The following is a 21,326-nucleotide window of genomic DNA, read 5'->3' as shown; positions in this document are numbered from 1 at the left end:
TTAGGCCATTACTAAAAATATCTGTGCGTGTGACAGAGCCCTAACAACAGGACAATGGCTGCCTCTACCAAACTCAATTCTGTCAACTCTCTAGCTGAATGGCTGTTAAAGGAAACCTAAAGCAAAAAAAGAAAGCCAATTTAATTTACCTGAGGCCTTTACCGGCCTCCTGAAGCCGCCCTGTGCCTGCGCCGGGAACAACCCATCATCCGCTCCCCTACAGAGACCCAGTTTCGTTTCTGGTGGACTCAGCCAGTAGACGGCCACTGTACCAGCTTGAGCAACTGGCAGAAATTGGCACTAACCTCCCACCGTGCAGCAGAAACAACTTGCCAATCTTCCGGGCGCCATCTTCCTGCAGCTCCCAGTGGCTTTCCAATGCGGGTCACATGACATGCCGGGACTCATGCATGGACACATGGGAAGGATGCAGAAGTGCGAAGGACGGCGCTCGGAGGATGGGTGTTTAGTGACACAGTGGCACATGCCAGCAAAAAAGTCTCAAGTCACGGCCATTCTTAAGGCAATCACTAAAAATTAGCCGAACAATCGTTTATGAACGATTCTTAGTATGAATGATCAGAAATCAGATAATTTGGGACCACTAATGTAAAAAATGTAACTGATACGTGAATCCGACACCATGTAATCCTCACCTGTGCCGGATAATTGGGACTTTGCTGTAATTGCAGCTGAATAGCGCTTATGGACAACAAACGAGCAGTTCAGATATCCGTGGAAAAGAGGCCTTAAACTGTTGTCTAGCAGGAAGCAGAATATTACCATTAACATCTGTTATTTACCAGCTGAAACTGTGCTTCACCTAATGAGACAGAAATCGGTGTAAGAATGCAGTAACCCACAACAACCTATGACAACCAATCATCTTTCTCTGTTCTCACCCTTCTGAAGGTGCTGAAAGATTTCATGATTTTATGGCTTATTGCACTTCGTGATTCACTGTGATGCTAAATCAGCCTAACGATTTCCATTAAAGGAACATTATGGTGAAAAGTTTGATATTCTGTTAACCCTATAACCATTCATTTAATGGAGGCTAGATAACATTCTCCGTGTACAAAAAAACCCTTAAAACTGAGTCAACTTTTCCATATGTGAGCGCTCCAGATCTGACAGCTGGGCCAGTGACAGCACCAGGGATCTCCCTCTTCACTTCATCCCATCCACGTAAAAAGACTTCTAACAGCCATCAACTGTATGCAGAGAAGTAGTGGCTGCTAATCTTGCCAGGCTTCCCTGGTTGCAGGTATGTCTCCATAACAGCCAGGTAAGGATGATTAAACAGCATCGTATGTCGTTGGAAGCTACCTGTTTGGATAATTTGTTTGCTCTGTGGGCTTCCTCCAAGTGCTTAGTTTTTCTCCCTCAACCGCAAAACACACTGCCTGGTCATCTGTCCCCCTAGGTTAGTTACTCCCTAGGTAAGGTAATCAGTAGCTGATACCCCTCTTTCCTATGAGACTTTACTTTTTCTCTAATTGTTAATCAGGGGGGTCTGTGTAGCTGATATTGTGGTCAAACCCCTCCCACAGTGTGATGTCATGACCATGGTCCTGACAGTTTGTTGTCCTTGTTCCTTGTGAACCTCGATGCATTGTGGGAAATAACGTCTTTTTCCAACTGCCAAGCAACAACCAGTATCTCCATCTGTGCATAGAACTCTCAGTAACGAACATTCCGCACAGACCACCTGGCAGGACTAAATGTCACCATCAGTGATATATTTCAGAATGTAAATCAGGGACTCAGAGAGAGGAAAGATTTTACAATGGGCAAACACTGACTAAATAATCTATAAATGAATATTGTGAAAAATAAGCAATAGTATTCATTATGCACAGCTCCTCTTCCTGGATCAAGTGCTTGCAATAGCCGACTGAGCCCGCATGCGCAGTAGCACGGAGCTGCTGGTGGGTGAGCTTGCGCGGCCATTACGCGCACCTGATCCAGGAAGAGGAGCTGTTTGGCCCTGATGTGAAGGGTGGCCGTGCTCAGCATTACGGGGGCTTGCAACACAGAGGGGAGCCTCATTAGGATCCTGAGGCTTCCCTCTCTTCATAGTAAGTATCAGATTTTGAACCCGAGCTTCGGCTCAGGTTTGCTTTAAGTTGCATTACTGAAATAAATGGACTTTTGCACAATATTCTAATGTTGTTGAGTTTCACCTGTACATCTTCCATAAACACACACCCTGCAAAAACAGCTCTGCACTCTGTTTCAATGTAGCCAAACAGTTTGCAGACAGATTACCTTTGTGTTGGGCGCTCTGTACAAGCCTCTGGTGTTTTCAGAAACAGAACTTCAGTCCTCTTTCTTACAGGCAGCAGCCCCCTGATGCTGAAATCCCCTTTAGAGCTGTCCGAGAGGGTCCAAGCCTTAAACACAGAGGCAGATGCTTAGCGCTGAGGTTTGTATAGAGAGCGGCGTGTATTGTTCTGCTGGTGATGTGGATGCAGAGCATAGAGTGAATGTTCTACACATCTGCAGACTGTACTGTGAACTTTGCTGCACACAGACTATGAACTGTGTAATCTGGTTCTGGGAAGGGGGGTGTGGGGAGGAGTATTCTGTATAGCTATCCATACACACTACAGTCCATCTCTACAATTTTCCAGATTCAGTAGAGGTGCCCACTAACGTTCCAATGTTACCTTCAAATTGATTGGATACGTTCGATGGTGCCAATCGACAATAAACGATTGGATGATTAAGTGGATTATCAATATGTTTTTGGGATGGATTCTATCTGAATTCTAATTTAATCTATGTGCCTGATCGATGCTTTCCACTCATTTCCTTCTGATGGCAATTATTGGATCTGAAGGTTGATTGTCCAGTAACACTGAATCATTAGTGGGCAGCTTAAGCCAACCAAATCTAAACAGTCTATGGTGAAAATGTACAGACAACAACAGTTTAGCATTTCGATTTGATTACTCCCTCCCCCCACACTATGTTTTTTTCCTATGTCACTATCCCTTACAACAAATAGTTAAGATTTGGTTTTGGACTAGTCTATCTCCTTATAGGAGAGTCTCAGGGTTTTCTTTATTTTCAAAAACACTTATTGAATGGCAGTTGATCAATCCAATTGTCAAAGCAGTATGAAAAGGGGTAGGGTGGGGGCCGAATATATTTGCATAGATTCTTTACAGGGAGTGCATTTATAAAGAATTAAGGAACTACTGAGAGTTCCCCCACTTGTCAGAGCGGTCAGATTTGTACTGCCTACTGTGAGTAACAAGGGAAAAGGGAAATTTATAGTGCATTTTAATCAGGAAGAAATGTACTGGTACGTCTTACGTGTGTATGTGTTTTAAATCTTACACATTTTCACAATATTGGTCCTTTAAGCAAAATTAAATGGCAGTCTGCATACTCATGTATGATGAGATGAGCATTGTTCCACTGAGGTTGAGCAAGACAGGAATCCAGGTACTTATGATGGAACAAAGCACTTGTGGGACTCATTTTACATCGCTGTGCGTGCCGCAAGTCACTACTACTCTGGTGGGATTCTGCATTTGGCGGTCAAGCAGTCGGGGACAGGTGTACAGCCAGCATTCTTGCACTAGCATTTAAATTAAGTAAGATACGAGAATAGCTGGAGATAGAATAAAAGGATAGGTGTGCAAAGTAAATTTTTGAGCACATCTTTACAACCAGACAGAGCACAATTAATTTAGAATGGACACTGATGACAAGCACTCCGGTATATCAAGATGTCATGCAAAGATTTCAAACTTCTGCCACCAATTAAGAACTGCTCTAAACCTTTTATAATGATGTGCCCGAGTCATAACCCCTCCCCACTTATTTAGCAGGGGTATCATTCCATTCATCCATCACTTAAAACTTGAAATACCAAACTGATGTGTGCAAAATTGGGCGCCAGGTGAAGAAGATAAATACCGTTGTGAATTGGGTACCAAATGAAAACGAAAAATATGCACCATGGTAATCGAATAGTAAAACAGGGGTAATTGTTACCAATGTTTTACTACAACTAAACCTAACCCTACTCTCACACAGGACACTCCCCCTTCCTAATGCCTAACCTTTAACCCCACCCTTCCTGACACCTAACCCTAAAACCCCCCCTTCCGGACACTTCACCCAAGACCCTGCCTCCTGATGCCTAGCCTAAAACCCCCCCTTCCTGATGCCTAGCCTTAAAGGGAAGGTCCAAGCAAAAAAAAAAATTGAGATTCACTTACCTGGGGCTTCTACCAGCCCCATGCAGCCATCCTGTGCCCTCGTAGTCACTCACTGCTGCTCCAGTCCCCCGCTGGCAGCTTTCTGACCTCGGAGGTCAGGGCGGAATTGCGTACATTTTTACACATTCCCGCTAGTGCAGGAACATTAACACATACATTTTTACGCGTTAGTGGTGAAACGCGTAAAGTTTTGTTCCTGCACTAGCTGGAATGCGTAAAAATGTATGCAATGTGTCCCTGACCTCCGAGGTCAGAAAGCTGCCAGCGGGGGACTGGAGCAGCAGTGAGTGACTACAAGGGCACAGGATGGCTACATGGGGCTGGTAGAAGCCCCAGGTAAGTGAATCTCATTTTTTTTTTTGCTTGGACCTTCCCTTTAAAACCCGGCTTCCTGACACTTCACCCAAGACACCCCCCCCCCCCCCCCTTTCCTGATGCCTAGCCTTAAAAACCCCCTTCCTGACACTTCACCCAAAGACTTGAAAGCCTCGGTTCCAAACCAGCATGGGTAGTTAAACAAAAGCATAAAGGAATATTTAAAAAGCATTTCTACGCAATTCTGGAGTACTACTCCTATCAAATATGCATATGCAAAGGGTACCTGAGGTAATCTTATCTACAATGGGGGGGGGGGGGGGGGGATTGTGTGATTAAGAACAGCGTTTCTCAACATTATTACAGCATGTAACCCTTTATGAGAGACAGCGTTTGCAGAGTACCTCATAATGTGATAATAGCATCTCAAGTACCCCTTGACACAGGGTCAATATTAGCATGTACATTCTTTTAAAACAGTCCTTTATGCGATTAATAAACTCAAATACTTATTCAGGCTTATTTGCACATGATTTAACACATTTTAAATCTACAAATTCATTATACTAGATTAACTAAGAAAAGTTCTAGCAACCCAAACCCAGCCCAAGTACTTCTAGGGGTAAGCATACCATGTTGAGGACTTAGAATTTAGAGCACTCAGAGTCTTGCATTTTTTGGATGCTGCTGTGCTACTTCTGACAATCCAAATCTGCTTCTCACTAATCATCAGAACCATGGTGGCTTAGTGGTTAGCACTCTTGCCCTGCAGCCCTAGGACCCTGGTTTCAATCCCAGACAGGGCACAGAGTTTGTATGTTCTCCCCCTGTCTGTGTGGGTTTCCTCTGTGCACTGCGGTTTCCTCCCACATCCCCAAAACATACAGAAAAGTTAATTAGCTTCCTCTAAAATTGTCCCTAGACTACAAAATATACATAGACATATGACTATGGTAAGGATTAGATTGTGAGCTATATAAATACTAAAATAATACTAATAACCCCAATTTAGTATTGTGGTTATATAAATGCTATAGTGCTATATAAATACTAATATAGCACTGACATACTTATATGTCAGTGCTATATAAATACTAAAATAATACTAATAACCCCAATTTAGTATAAGACATTTTTAATGAATTAGCGGGACCTCAGCCACAGGCTAGAAGACAAAGCACGATTCTACAATCGTGAAGACATCTTTGTGTGTGTGTGTGTATTCTCCCCGCACATATAGATAGTTCTGCCTATATGGTAAGCATGCATGGATAGCTGTGGATAATACTGTCCTCCTGATCAGCATGCATGGATAGCCTGCGGTCCTAGTTACCTGTGTAATCTGTGCAGGTGGTGCTGGGCAGCCTCTCTCAGCTTGCTGCTGTGTATTCAGGTAGAGCAGGGAGTGATGACAACTCCTCAGTCACTTTCAGGTCCTCCTGGCTCTCATATGAGCACGGCACACTCTTCACAACTACTTATGCGATGGGAGGAACGGTGGGAGGGGCTTAGAGGGGGACCAAACCCCCCTCCCCTCCTCAGGATTCAGCTTGTCACCCTCCATTCCATTCACCTTTCAGAAACAAGAATACGTGAGTTAATTCCTAGTATTGGGTGGATGCAGCGATCAGTGATGCCAGCCTAAGAGCTGACAATCACAGCAGGACGTATGAGAAGTCAATGCCTGTCATGTGTCACAGAGGTGCTGCTGTACAGTCAATTCATACAATAAAGGGTTAAAATGTTCAGAAAAGCAGAATGTTCTTCTTTAGGAATTTTTTTTACACATTTATGGAAACATTCCATTTGATGTAAAGAATGGTATCAGTGTAAGCTTACGTTTTAAAGAGGACCTGCAGTGAAAATAAAGTAATGAATAAAACTGTTTTTTTTTTGTTTTTTTTTACAATATTACAATATTCATTTATAGATTATTTAGTCAGTGTCTGCCCATCTTAAAATCTTTCCTCTCCCTGATTCAGGCGGTGACATCTTTAGTCCTGGCAGGTGAAGCTCTGTGGAATGTACATTTACTGAGTGTTCCGAAACCAGTGAAAATAATGCCTGGTCTCCCAGAATGCTTTGGAAGGAGAACTCCACATAGCTAAACAGCCGTATAGCTAACAGACATCTTTAGTGCTGGCAAGGTGCATCACTTAAGGTACATGCTCACGTGATAACTTAATGCACGACCGATTGCCCAACTTGTTGTTTGCACGACCATTATGCACACACACGATTACCAACTAAACAACCATCTCATTTAAATACTGCGCACGTACACACCATATCCGCATTCAGGAAATGAAAAGTCATTCAAACAACTTGAACACACGTAGCCAACCTGCACCATAGTTGGTCAGTTGATCCGCCGGTTGGATCGGGCCAAGCTTCATTGGGAGGGCAGGATTACATACCAATATTCAGCAATATATAGATATAAGAAGTGCTTCTGATAGTGAAAACACGATAATTTCTGTAAAAGTAAGTGTCCTGAGTAATTTACTGCATTTTACTATATGTCACTACAGGACCTCTTTAATAACAATGTTTGGAACATTGGATTTCCCCATTGTTCCTGTCATCATCGCTGTCAGGCAGTGGTTCCAAGTATACTGGGGCCCCTGGATCTGGGTCCCTCCTTCATCCATCTTATTAGCTTTCTTTGGTGCTATGCTGGTAATGAACACCTCTGTATGTGCATTGCACAGTGGTAAACCTTAAAGGAACACTATTAAACCAAGTGTTTTAAAATGACAATGTACAAATAATGTCTAAGTAGCTGTGTAAACATTTTCCTACTCTTCATGTTAAGTATCAGATGCAAAAGCTGTGATTCATTGTGTGTAGATTTTAGCTACACTTGGAATGTCTCATTTGCATAGGTGAATCTCTGTAGTAGTCTGACATGCTAAGAACAGTGTAATATTGAAGAAGAGTTATATTAAAAGCCTGTCAGGTGTCATGTTTCACACACACACAATTACAAATGTTTATGTTGCACAGAAGATACATTTCCTTTGCTCTCTGCAGAGAGCTCAGTCAGAGACAGGCAGAGCTTTCTCTCTCTCTCTCACACACACACACACGCACGCACGCACGCACACGCACACACACACACACACACAGTTAACAGATGCACTGTGAGGGAATTCCCTCTCCCCTCATGGCTCAGTCTGCCGTGAGAATTGCCATCAGAAAAGGGTGAAAGGAATTAGATAACAGTAAACAAAGAGATAAGAATATAAATGTATACACCAGTACTAAGCAGCACTTCCCAAACATTTCCTATCTCAACTGAAAAAACATGTTAATCAATAGTGTTCCTTTAATAAAAAATGTCCTTACTCTGAATACATCTCTCTGACACTGCAGCTGTGCTTGGTAGGTTTTGGGGCTCCATAACAATAGAGAGCTTTGGGGCCCATGTAAAACTTGCACTGGAGCCCCAAGCTTCTTACTTAGGCCACTGCTGTCTGGCTTATATATGCTTCTTGCAGCATCTTTTAGCCCTAATTTCCCTGTGAGGAATGATCAGGCAAAATGGACGCAGCGGCTACACGCCAAGGTCCAGCGCACTGCAACAACAATATGATGGCTGCCTCTGATGTTTTCATACTCTAACTTGTAATAAAACAGCTGGATTCTCATTTTCATTTGCACACAGCTGAAATCATTCTGTCAGATCAGCCATTTGTGTTTGAATTATATGAGTTTTTCAAAGTAGCACGAGTTATGCCTTGTCTTCAGGATGCTAGAGGGTAAGAAAAGTAGCAATGCACAAGGCATGAAAGTCTTTGGGGTTGATTCACTATAACAAATAGCTGAGTTAACATACCTTATCAGCGTTAACATGCCTTATCATTTAGCATGCCTTATCAGAGTAGCATAGCGAACGCTACAAACATGCCTGCTAATTGGCAATGATGAGAGCTCCACTCGTCTTGCCCTGAGCCCCTGCGGGTCCAATCATTTTAATCACTCTGATAAGACACGTTAACTCTGATAAGGCAAATGAACTCCGATAACGCATGCTAACTCTGATAAGGTAAGCTATTTGTTATAGTAAATTAACCCCTTTGTCTCTCAATGCATTACTCTACAGAGAGTCTCTGAGATGTGGTGCCCTACAGAGAATTACTGAGGTTTAGGACAGAGCAGAGATTCACTGAGGTTTGGTATTCTGCAGGGATTCGCTAAAGGCTGCCATACACTGGTCGATTGCCACCAGATCGACCAACAGAAAGATCCCTCTCTAATCTAATCTAATCAGAGAGAGATCTAATGGCTGCCCATACACCTCACACAGATTTTGAATCGATTTTAGCATGAAATCGATTCACAATCTGTGGAGCTGCCGCCAGCCTTGTCACTCCTGCTCCCATCCCCCCCCCCAGCAGCAATACATTACTTGTTCTGCTGGGGCAAGTCCCCGGTCAGTGCTGTTCCTTTTTCCGGCTGGCCTTCATCTTCTCTTCATTTCCTGTCCCGTACTGTCAGAAGGGGAAGTTCAAACAGTGGAGGACGCTCTACTGTTTGAACTTCCCCTTCTCACAGGACGGGAGACAGGAAGTGCAGAGAAGATGATGAATGCCAGCCGGAGAAAGGAACAGCACTGACCGGGGACTTGCGCCAGTGGTACAGGTGAGATTACAGTCGTCGCCGAATTGAACGCAGCTAACAACGCGCTCCCGACCTGCCGGCAATCAAGCAAAATTTTCCCCCTGGACAGATCGATGGAATTGATTGATCGCATTTGCGTTAACGATTTCACAGCAGATTCGATCACAGTGATCGAATCTGCTGTCTATCGGCAGGAAATCGAGGTAGAGTATGGGCATCTTAAGATTTGGTACTCCACAAAGATTCACTGACATTTGGCACTCTACAGAGTTTCACTGAGATGGTGTTGACAGTAACGTGGGTATGCTCTTCCATGAGGGTTGTGGCGATTTCGTCACTTCTGTCGCATCACGTTGGTGTAAAAGGCCCCATAGACTTTAACTGACATACCATTGGCCTGCGGTAAAAACAGGGCAATGCACCGTGCCAGTGTGAAACCCCTTAACACACGCGTCATGCCGATTGGTGTGATCGCTGTGGCTCCCCCAGGACCACGTAACGCAATTGGCGTCAAGTCCTGTGTGTTTTGCTGGGGATTGGGTGCATAGCTCCCAACTGTCCCTCTTTTGGAGGAACAGTTCCTCTTTGGGAGCCCCGTCCCTCTTTCTCCCTCATTTGTCCCTCTTTCCTCATTTGTCCCTCTTTCTCCCTCATTTGTCCCTCTTTCTATGTAAATATATATATTTCTCTACTACAAAATGTGTTTGACTCTAAACTTTATTCCCATCCTTTAAATTGATATATTACTAATTTTAAAATGTTAATATGAAGGAAAATGAACAAGGATAGAAAGGATAAGTGTGGTTTGAATTATAAAACAACATACTTTTCTTATGGAATCTTTATGGTATGTGCGACAAGGGGCGTGGTGTGGGCATGGGCAGGGGTGTGACTTAAGTGTCCCCCTTTCTCATCTCAAAAAGTTGTGAGGTTTGTGGGTGTGCCGATGCGCGTGCATCCCTGCTTGTGCAGGATACTATTGAGGACGGGTACATGAAGAAGGATACGCATGGTGAGGCCTGCGCAGGCGCAGACAGCTAACCGACTCCCTATCAGCGAAAATGAAACTAGCGGGTGGTGGGGGTCCGGAGACTCCGTGAGTGACTGCGAGGGCACAGGATGGCTGGAGGGGGCTGGTAGAAGCCCCATGCAAGTAAAACTGATTTTTTTTATTCTTGACTTAAGTGTCCTTTTAATTTAAATGTGTGATATTTCCTAGCTACTAAGTAGCACACGTAGGCAGGGAGCGCTCTTATTAAAACTGGATGTGTTTTCCCGCATAGCGCCACTGCACATGTAATGAAAGTCAAGATGCTGCTCGCAAAGTGTGATTTATGTTTTTTGGGTTCTTTTAACGTTTCTTCCACGTTAAAAAAAAAATAAATCTAACAACTTTCTGCACATTTCCCTGCATGCAGCACGCATTGCTAATTCTATTGTAGTTTGCCGCAATTTCAAAATCAAACAAAAAAAAATGCGCACGGAATAAGCATACAAAACAAAATTGAACTGCAATGCAATAAAAAAAAAAAAAAAAAAAAAAAAAAAAGGGGCCGCAAAAGTTTAATGTTGTATTCTAGCCTCAATTTACAGTTCAGTGGATAGTATATTGGTTAAGGGATCTGCCTCTAACACAGGAAACCTGGGTGTGAATCTCGGCTCTTCCTGTTCAGTAAGCCAACACCTATTCAGTAAGGAGTCCATGGGCAAAACTCCCTAACACTGCTACTGCCTATAGACCGCAACCGAATGCCTGCAGCTCCGGCGCACAGCCACTAGGAGAAAAACATGATATAAATCAGTGGTCCTCAAATTAAGGCCCGCGGGCCGAATGTGGCCCCCTGAGGCTTTTTTATCCCCCCCCCCCCCCCACACACACACAAAGTGTATTACTTATAGATGCGGACCGCTGCATCTTTAAAAATTGGCAGCCCACATATAGAATAGCAGTGCTGGCACCACCCTTTTACATGGAAGCCAGAAAGAAGTCATTCACTGGCTTCCAATCATTCACTGTTGTCCACTTGGACGGCAGGTCACCTGGGTATGCTTCTTTGTCTGGCCCGCACAGACTTCTTTGGATTGTGCTGCAGGCTTTTGCAGGCCATTTGGTGACATTATGGCTCACATATGACTTGCTTTGTTAGGGTCACAATACCGGCACTTAATTAGTTGGGGGGCATCAGGGCCGGATTTATACTCTTTACCGCCCAAGGCCACTGTCACCAGCTGCCCCCCTTCAGTATAGGTAGCGAGATGACCCCTCCCCCCTTCCCTCCAGTACAGGTAGCCAGATGACCCCTCCTCCCTTCCCTCCAGTACAGGTAGCCAGATGACCCCTCCCCCCTTTCCCTCCAGTATAGGTAGCCAGATGATCCCTCCCCCCTTCCCTCTAGTATAGATAGCCTGATGACTCCCCCCAGTATAGGTAGCCAGATGTCCCCTCCCTCCTTTCCCTCCAGTATAAGTAGCCAGATTACTCCCCTAATCCCTCCTTTTCCCACCCCCCTTTCAGTATAGGCAGCCAGCTCGCCTTCACACCGCAGCAGCCATCAGTGTCACTAATTTCTCAACTTGTCTCCCGTGCAGAAACTTTCTCTTCTTTTCCATCTCCTCCAATGAACTTCGCCTGACCGCCCCCTGCATCACACAGTCCCATGCACGCCTCCAGGACTTCTCAGGAGCTGCTCCAACACTTTGGAACTCTCTACCTCCACCCATTAGGGCTGCCCCCTCCTTCAACATCTTTAAGAAGGCCCTCAAAACTCATCTTTTCACTCTGGCCTACTACTCCTCACAAGTGCTCTAAACCCACAACGGAACTCTGGTCCCTACCTTTCATGTCTCTACCTCTCCTTCTAGATTGTAAGCCTTTGGGCAGGGTCCTCCTCCTTTTGTGTCCTACTTGATCATGCATCTCCATTACCATACACCCAACCTATGGATCTGAGTGAACCTAACTTGCCTAATCTCCATGCTCCATCCAGTGACTGACTAAGCATTACCTTATGCTCATACTGTGCTGCGTTATCTGTTTTTTTTGTATTCCTGTATTGTCATATTGCTGTATGTCACCCCTAAATATTGTCTGTAACCTAAATTAATGTTCAGCACTGCGTAATATGTTGGCGCTTTATAAATACAATAAATAAATAAATTAAATCTCAGTTCAATGCTGCCCAAGTCCATAGCAGCTGGCCACAATGCAAATGTGCACAGAGAGCAAGGTGGCTGCTGCACAGACAGTTAGCAGCAGAGTATCGCGGTCAGGTGTTCACCTGATCTCCCCTCATTGCAGATTGCAAATGCTGCATCAGTTTAGCTTGCTGCTTTGGTGCCCTTGCTCCTGTGGTGCCCTAGGCCATGGCCTTGGTGGCCTTGGCCTAAATCCGGCCCTGGGGGGCATACTATCTGCACGTTAAAATGGTCTAGTTAATTGGGAGACATTAGGGCTGAACATATTAATAGGAGCTGTCTACAATACCTAGGTACAGTGTAATGTTTTTCTACATCATTTTATGTATACTCCGGCCCCCCAGCAGTCTGAAGTATGTTGACCTGGCCCTTGACCGAAAAAGTTTGGGGACCCTTGATATAAATGTTCTGTGTCTTGTCTCTAGTCTACAATTATTCCAACATAGTATGCAGTGTAGACCTGTGTACTGCCTACCTCTCACTAGAGGGCAGTGTTAGGTGGCAGGAGAGATAGCAGAGAACTTCTGCTATTAAAGGATACCTGAAGTGAGGTGTGACATGATGAGATAGACATGTGTATGTACAGTGCCTAGCACACAAATAACTATGCTGTGTTCCTTTTTTTCTTTCTTTGCCTGAAAGAGTTAAATATCCGGTATGTAAATGGCTGACTCAGTCCTGACTCAGACAGGAAGTGACTACAGTGTGACCCTTACTGATAAGAAATTCCAACTATAAAACACTTTCCAAGCAGAAGATGGCTTCTGAGAGCAGGAAAGAGATAAAAAGAGTCAACACCCGATGCGCCTATAAGGTCGCAGAGTTTTGCGCGTGGGACTTTGCACGCGATGTGAATTTAGTAAACGGTGCTACCCCAGTTAGCACCCTAGTTATCACGCCCAAAGTCTTTAGCCGTGCTAAATGGGTTAGCACCGTTCACTGAATCAAGCCCTATGTGTCATCATGTGTCCCCATAAGTCCTCTCCTTCTGTGTTCCTCATGTCTGCCCCATGTCTCCGCCATGTGTCCTCCTGTGTCCCCCATGTGTCCCCCACGTGTCCTCCTGTATCCCCCATGTGTCCTCCTCTATCCCCCATGAGTCCTCCTGTGTTACCCATGTCTGCCCCATGTGTCCTCCTATATCTCCCATGTGTCCTTCTGTGTTACCCACGTCTCCCCCATGCGTCCTCCTGTATCCCCCATGTCTCCCCATGTGTTCTCCTGTCTCCCCACTTCTCCTCCTGTGCCCCCCATGTCTCCTCCTGCGTCCCCATGTCTCCCGCTGTGTCCCCCATGTCTCCTGCTGTGTCCCCCATGACTCCCCATGTGTCCTCCTGTATCTCCATGTGTCCTCTCCTCCTGTGTTTCCCATGTCTACCCCATGTCTCCCACATGTGTCCTCCTGTCTCCACACTTCTCCTCCTGTGTCCCCCATGTCTCCTGCTGTGTCTCCCATGTGTCCTCCTGTCTCCCCCAGGACTCCCCATGTGTCCTCCTGTATCCCCATGTCTACCCCATGCCTCCTACATGTGTTCTCCTGTCTCCCCACTTCTCCTCCTGTGTCCCCAATGTCTCCTGCTGTGTCCCCCATGTGTCCTCCTGTATCCCCCATGTCTCCCCATGTGTCCTCATGTCTCCCCACTTCTCCTCCTGTGTCCTCCATGTCTCCTGCTGTGTCCCCCATGTCTCCTCCCATGTCTCCATGTCTCCTCCAGACTCCATTGTGCCTGGCTCCCCCCGCGTGCCTCTCCTCCCTACCCCTTTTGTCTCCTGCCCCCCCCCCCAGTGCATGCAGAGGCAGCAGGCTCACTCACGCCATGCCCGTGGGGATTGACAGGTTCATTTGAAGCCCGGCACGAGAGGAAGCCACATAGAGAAGACGGATGTCTGCAATCGCCACAGGCATGGCGGATGAAGTGAGCCGGCTGACTCTGCATGCACGGGGGGGCACGGCACATACCTATGCTGACTCTGAATGCCTGTATCCAGCTACCATCTGCTGGGGGGCACCTAGTACAGGGGGCCCCTCTGGCTACCTATACTGGGGAGCTAGCACTGTGCCTTTTTCTCTGTAGCTATAACCACTTTTGCTCACAGGAGAGGTGGTCAGAGAGGGAAGGGGGGTAGCTGTATTTTTTCCCTGCCTATACATCTACAGTATTTGGCTCAGAAACTTAGTACAGCACATCTTCAGTTTGGTCATATTAAATTAAGCAAAAGCAACAGGTCCTCTTTAGGTTCCATATCTCCTCTTGATAAACCTGAAGTCTCCTACTTATTCTTCCTCAGTCTGTGCCATGTCCTTGTTTCTCTGCAGATGCCTTTAGCTCTCTGCGGTGATACTGTATTAATATGACGCAGGCATGTGTTGCCAAAGAGATGCCACCTGACATTGTACCTGTGAGAGTCTGACACACATCTCCTCCCACCCCGGTTTCTTCCCGTAGTAAAAGTATAATGATGAGTGTTGCTGCTCTGTGTGTCTCTCCTGGCCAACTATTTCTCAGAGATAGGACATATTTATGTTATGAAGCCGACTCTGTGTGTTTCCCCGCCGTGCAACGTCTGTGTATTCTGGTCAGAAGTCATACAGTTGATTTGTTACTGACCGTTCAGACCACGTCTGCCCCAGCATCTGATTGCCCGGGAGTTTTATGTGACTGCATTTTGATTCAATAAACGTTTGTGATATTTGCTAGCAGACGCTCTCCATAGTCTTTTCTACCTTCATGTCTTTTCATATGGAAAGCGGCTCCCCTGACAAGCGTGTCAGATACCTTTATATCTTCTTGCGCTCCCCAATTAATGTTTATCTTTGCCCGGGCTACAGACAGACGTTTTATGCAAGGTCTGAAGCCCACTTGCTGTTTTTGTATGTCGTGTAAGATTTGCATTGAAGTTGAGTGAAAATGATCAAAAATGGAGTATGGGAGAATTGTGCTGTGGTTAAAGCGGACCTGAACTCAGAACTTCCTCTCTGCTCTGATACGCAACAGCGGTTTTGTAACATGCCTGAAGAAGAAATCTTGTACAGTTAGTGATTAAAGCATCACCTAAACAAATTTGGTTGTTATGTCTTTGGATTCTCTCCATGACCACACGCGACAACCTTTACAGAAAAACATTTCTTTGTTACAGCTGATACAAATCCTGCAATAAATCCTGCAGTGTGTCTTCTGACTGCTTTCATGAAAGCAGACATAGGGTTAACATCCTGTGTTTACAAATTAGCTGCTCTGCTGAGGCAGCCAGCTGACAAAGTGGAGAGATCAAATTACAGTTGTGATTAGTCACAGATGTGGGGGAATTAGACAGGCTCATCTCTCTAAATACATACAGTGTTCATTTCTCTATGTTTTTCTTCTGTCCAGTGCAAGAGTTCAGATCCATTTAAAGGAGAGCCCTGCAAAATATGTCATTTATTTCTGCATACAATAGGAATAACATTTGTATTGCATACTGTTTAAAAATTTGCTATACTTCCAAGGTTATCGGCTGTTGAAATGTTAAAGGACCACTATTGTGAAAATTTTTAAAATTTAAAGGGATACTGTAGGGGGGGTCGGGGAAAAATGAGTTGAACTTATCCGTTCCCGGTCCCCTGCGGACATCCTGTGCCCGTGCAGCCACTCACCGATGCTCCGGCCCTGCCTCCGGTTCACTTCTGGAATTTCAGACTTTAAAGTCTGAAAGCCACTGAGCCTGCGTTGCCATGTGCACCCTCCCGCTGATGTCACCAGGAGCGTACGGTGCAGGCACAGACCATACTGGGCCTGCGCAGTATGCTCCTGGTGATACCAGCGGGAGCGAGGAAACGGCAATGCAGGCGCAGTGGTTTTCAGACTTTAAAGTCTGAAATTCCAGAAGTGATCCTGGGGCGGGGCCGGTGCATCGGCGAGTGGCTGTGATGGCACAGAATGTCTGCAAGGGACCATTAGAAGCCCCGGGTAAGTTCAACTCATTTTCAGCCGACCCCCCTACAGTAGTCCTTTAAAATACATACTGAATGTCATAGGTGTTTGCCTACTTTTTTCTTTGTTTACCATAGTGCTGCCCAATTCCTTACACCGGCTAATTTGTTCTCTACAGCTGTTCATGCGGTTGTCAGCTGGGGGATGCTAGATGGTGCAGCACTCCCTATCCAGCGAAAAGAAAAAGCCGTTCATGAATCAGGGAAATTGGGCACGCAGCCTGATTGGCATATTGGGGGCTGCCATAGACCACACTGCATCTTGAGGCTATAGGAGGGCTGGCTGAGTAATTTGCGCTAGTGGTGGCAGTCAGTATGTGGCTGCACAAAGCGTTTGCCCATCCTGTAGCCTAACTATACGTAGTGGAGGGGATCAGCAAGCAGCGCCGGGGTTCCACTATCATGTAGCCAAACCCTGAATATTGGCAACCAAGGCTACAAAGTGTTGCATGGAATTCAGCTATCATGTAGCTAAACTCCAGAAAACCGGTGGTAGCAATGGTCATGTCTAGGAGAAATCATGTGGAAGCATGTGATCAGTCTGGTCAGATGACAGATATGTAAGTCTCTGATTTGCCACTGATGAACATGTGCTAAAGCAGGATGTGATCACACAGCCAATAAGAGCTTTGCAAATCTTTCAGCTGATTAAACAAATCACATGATTCTCCATAAGTTCTCCTAGACATGACCATCGCTAACCCATGGAGGCAGTGTCAGGGGTGAGTAATTGGGTGCTACATTGGCTGCAGAATGACGCTTGCTATTGGTTAGTGTTAGGGGCTGGTAGAGAGGGTTAGTGTTAGGTGAAGGTAGGGGGTATAATTAGTGTTAGGTATAGATAGAGAGAATTAGTGTTAAGTGAAGGTGGGGGGTTAATATTAGGTGAAGGTAGTAGGTGTAATTAGGGTTAGGCATAGACAGCGAGGGTTAGTGTTAGGCATAGATAGAAAGGATTAGTGTTAGGCATAGGTAGGGGAGGATAGTGTTAGGCATAGGTAGAAGTGGGGCTAGTGTGAGGTATAGGTTAGGGAAGCTGATAATAGAATATCCGTAAAATTACAGATATTCTATCTTTTAAAAGTGTAAATGATTGTAGTAAAATTTTGATAGTAGCAAAAACGTTTTTGTACCGTGTTAGCCAAACAAATTATATAGGTTAAAAAAAAAAAAAAGTTTTGAAAAAAAAAATACCTTTTAATGGCTAACTAATAAAGTTAAATGATGCAAGCTTTCTGGGATCTAGTCCCCTTCTTCAGGTATATATATATATATATATATATATATATATATATATATATATATATATATATATATATATATATATATATCTGAGGAAGGGGACTAGATCCCAGAAAGCTTGCATCATTTAACTTTATTAGTTAGCCATTAAAAGGTATTATTGTTTTACAAAACGTTTTTTTTCTACCTATATAGTAACATTTTGGAAATTAATACTGATATTTTACTACAACTTAACCTAACGCTACTTTCACACAAAACCCTCCCTTACCGGTGCCTGACCTTAAATCCTCCCCTCCCCCCACACACCTTACACTTAAAAATACCCGCCACGCCTAACCTTAACCACCCCTCCACACCTAACTCTTAAAAACACATAAATGACGCCAGGAAATTTGGGCACAGGGTTAAACCGAAAGACGTCTCACTCTGTCCTGGTGGCGTTAATTACTATTCCCTCTCCAGGCAGCCGTGGACTCAGGGGAAAGACATAATTCAGCCTCCAGCTTTTGCTGGAGGTCGAATTACGCTGTTTTTAAAGTAATTTGGGCTCATTCTTTATTTGTTTATATATTTTATTTATTTATTGTATTTATAAAGCGCCAACGTATTACGCAGCGCTGACATATTACGCAGCGTTGATATATTATATTTTTATTAAATTTTCACAGAAAGGAACAAAATGCGGATATGCATATCGATTACAAAACATAGTATCACATAAGTGTCAATATGTACAGGAGCAGTCTAACGCACAAAAAGGACAGGACAAGACTAAAACATCCTGTCGCAACTAGCCATCACAAAATTTGCATGGGAATGTCGATGTCAAATAAGAGAGACGTGAAATCCATAAGTTCAGAGTATCCCTATAATTTCAATCAATACTGTCATATTCCTCTACAGTCCACCACACCCCCCAAGGTCACCAAATGTCAGAAAATGTATCTAAAGAATTCGCTTTACCTCCAGAATCCCACTAATCGGGCTCCATCCGAAATTACTCTCTGAGCGCCGCTAAAGGCATTATCCACATTAAAAAAGCCGTATGATATAATGAATTGTATATATAGTAAAGATAACGAATAAAACATTAGCAGCAAAGCTCATATTTTTATTTTCCATTATATATAGCTTTTTTTTTTGTTTTGTTTTTTTTTCTTTATTATAACACTGCATCATTCTGACATATTTGTACAAAGCACACTCTGTATTTTAAACTATGAAACAGAGCAGAGCTAGTGACCCTTTGAACTCCCTGCAGTAAAATCTATTCTGACGTTGTCTCTCAGGGCTCATTTCCACTATCGCGAATTCGCATGCGTTTTTCGCATGCAAATTCGCATAGCAATACAAGTGAATGGGACTGTTTCCACTTGTCAGGATTCCTTTGCGTTTTTCTGTGCAGAAAAAATTCGCATGGCAGAGCCATCAGAATTCGCATACCGCATACCGCTATGCGAATCGCATACAATGTATTTCATAGGAAATTCGCATGAGGTTTGGGTATGCGAATTTTCATGCGAATTTTCATGCGAATTCGCATAGAAACAATGGAAAAGCACACCAGCAGTGCCATGGTTAAATTCGCACACATCGTCATCCATGCGAATTCGCGTGCGAATTTGCATGAAAATTCGCATGGACCCGCATGCGAATTTCGCATCCGCATGCGAATTTTTACTGCGGCGATTCGCACCGCACAAGTGGAAATGCAGCCTCACTGTTTCCTTGATGTATACGTGCCTCAGAAAATAGGACTGTCTCTGACTCAAGTGGAGAGCTCAGAGAAGCTCTTTTGCATAGATAACAACTGGAGTTTCTTAACTCTTCCTGTACTGGAAACAATATGACACTCTTCTTTGCTACTAATGTTCTATTTCTTAGCTGTACTACACATACAATTCATTATTTCATAATTTTATTTTCACTTCAAATCAAGACCGGTACCAGATTCTTTGCTGCCTGAAGCAAACTTGTGAGGATGCAGTTTTGGAGTGATCGCACAGCACCCGGAAATTTTCATCCCACAGTATAAGGTAGGTAGGTAGGTAGCCAGGTACAGGTGCCCCCTGTAAAGAGTAGCCAGTATAGTTGCCCTAGTATAGGTAGCTAGTATAGTTGCCCCCAGTATAGGTAGCCAGTATTGTTGCCCCCTGTATAGGTAGCCAGTACAGTATAGTTGTCCCAGTATAGATAGTATAGTTGCTGCAGTATAGGTAGTATAGTTGCCCCAGTATAGATTGTATAGCTGCCCCCAGTATAGGTAGTATAGTTGATCGGCGCTCCCCTGTCCCGTCACCGGTTGGCACCACTTGGTCGCTCTCTGAAATCAGCCTGGAGGCCAGCAGAAGCATGGGGCTCTCCATAGGCTGAATTAGGCCAATTCTCCCTAGCAACAGGGAGAATTTTCATTGGTTCACCATAAACCAATGAGAATTATCACTGCTCCTGAGGGTTCCCATTGGTCTTTTGCAGCCCAATGGGGATCCTTGTGTGCCTTCCCTGCATCCAGGGACGAGCAGCGGCGATTTGCAGGGTCCTAAGAGATCCGGGGCACTTTTGGGCACTCCAGCCAAAAAATGGGTGCAGCCACGCAACAGAATGTGGGTGTGGCCAAGGGTGGAGCCAAATTTACATAAACTTTAAAACTGTCTAAGTAGTCCTGCCCAGTAAAATATTGAAAGAAGCCCCCTCTTCATTAATACAAAAAAAGCAAAACAAACAAACAAAACACTGGGGGGAGAAGCCCAGAAGAGAAGATGTTTTGGACTCTCCCTGTGGGACATCCAGGGCACCCCAGAATAGATCCATGGCACGTGCCACTGACCGTTGGGGCTAGCTATGGCCCAGGTGATTTGCATAGCCCGGAGCATATACAAGATGCATCCGCCTGCCCGGGATTATCACGAACTGCACAGAAGTGCGGTCAGCTTACTGCCACAAATCCCGCAGATCCGCTGCAGCGTGACAAGTGGGAACGTCTCCTATGTATAGCATAAGAGCCGTTCACTGTCCGCTTAGCAATGAGCCGAGAACAGACAAAAAAAGTCAGGTTTCCCGCTCTAGTGGGTACAGAGCCTAATATACTAGCTACACACAATGACATTTTCTGGCAGATTTACTGTCAGATGGATTATTTCCAACATGTCCGATCTGATTTCCGATCAATTTTCCATTCACTTCTATAGAAAATTAATCGGAAAACAATCAGAAATCGATCAGAAATCAGATCGAACATGTTAGAAATAATCGATCTGACAGTAATTCTGCCAGAAAATCTCATCATGTGTACCTAGCACCATCCTGGTTTCTGGAAGCACATATACAGGGTTAACCTCCAGTGTTTACATATAGCCTGTCACTGCAGCACAGATCAGACAGAGGTGTCAGCTTAAATTACAGTGATTAACCACTTTGTCCTCCTTGACGTATAAAAACGTCAAGGAGGACAGGCGCGCTCCCGCGGCCGATCGCGCGCGTGCACGCGCACTCCCGGCCGCGGAGTCGGTAGCCACGGAATCAATGTATCAGGCTATGGAGCCCGATCATTGATTCCTCTCCCCCGCTGAAAAAGCGACAGCTTCTCTCGGAAGCTCCGCTCTTTCTGAAGCTGTGTCCCTCTAAGCGTACATTGTACGCTTAGAGTGACGTCATGTAAAAAAAATCGAGATTGCCATCTTGTGGCCAAAAAGTAAAACTACAAGTAAATACCCAAAAACATTACAATACACCAATATTTC

The 21,326-nt window shown here is 44.7% G+C and overlaps 1 protein-coding gene across 5 annotated transcripts in view; it reads right to left on the bottom strand.

Annotated features, from left to right (window-relative positions):
• The window catches only part of PDYN (prodynorphin), a 189,120-nt gene that overhangs the window by 53,497 nt on the left and 114,297 nt on the right, over positions 1-21,326 (bottom strand). Inside the window, exons 3-4 of one of the 5 annotated variants that reach the window (XM_068263827.1) lie at positions 5,887-6,126; positions 2,272-2,396 (exon numbers count right to left, since the gene is read on the bottom strand). Coding sequence is in view for 2 of the 5 variants with exons in the window: in XM_068263823.1 (XP_068119924.1) it covers positions 657-792 (136 nt within the window). In the remaining 3 variants the exon portion in view is untranslated. Of the gene's footprint in view, positions 1-149; positions 253-305; positions 387-656; positions 824-2,271; positions 2,397-5,886; positions 6,127-21,326 lie in introns of those variants that run through there. The other 4 variants (XM_068263828.1, XM_068263823.1, XM_068263824.1 and 1 more) reach the window with 4 other exon arrangements.

This window comes from Hyperolius riggenbachi, chromosome 12 (assembly GCF_040937935.1).
Source record: "Hyperolius riggenbachi isolate aHypRig1 chromosome 12, aHypRig1.pri, whole genome shotgun sequence".
Classification (NCBI taxonomy): Eukaryota; Metazoa; Chordata; class Amphibia; order Anura; family Hyperoliidae; genus Hyperolius; species Hyperolius riggenbachi.
The sequence above is the reverse complement of the archived record's forward strand: the minus strand, read 5'-3'. Positions and strand labels throughout refer to the sequence as shown.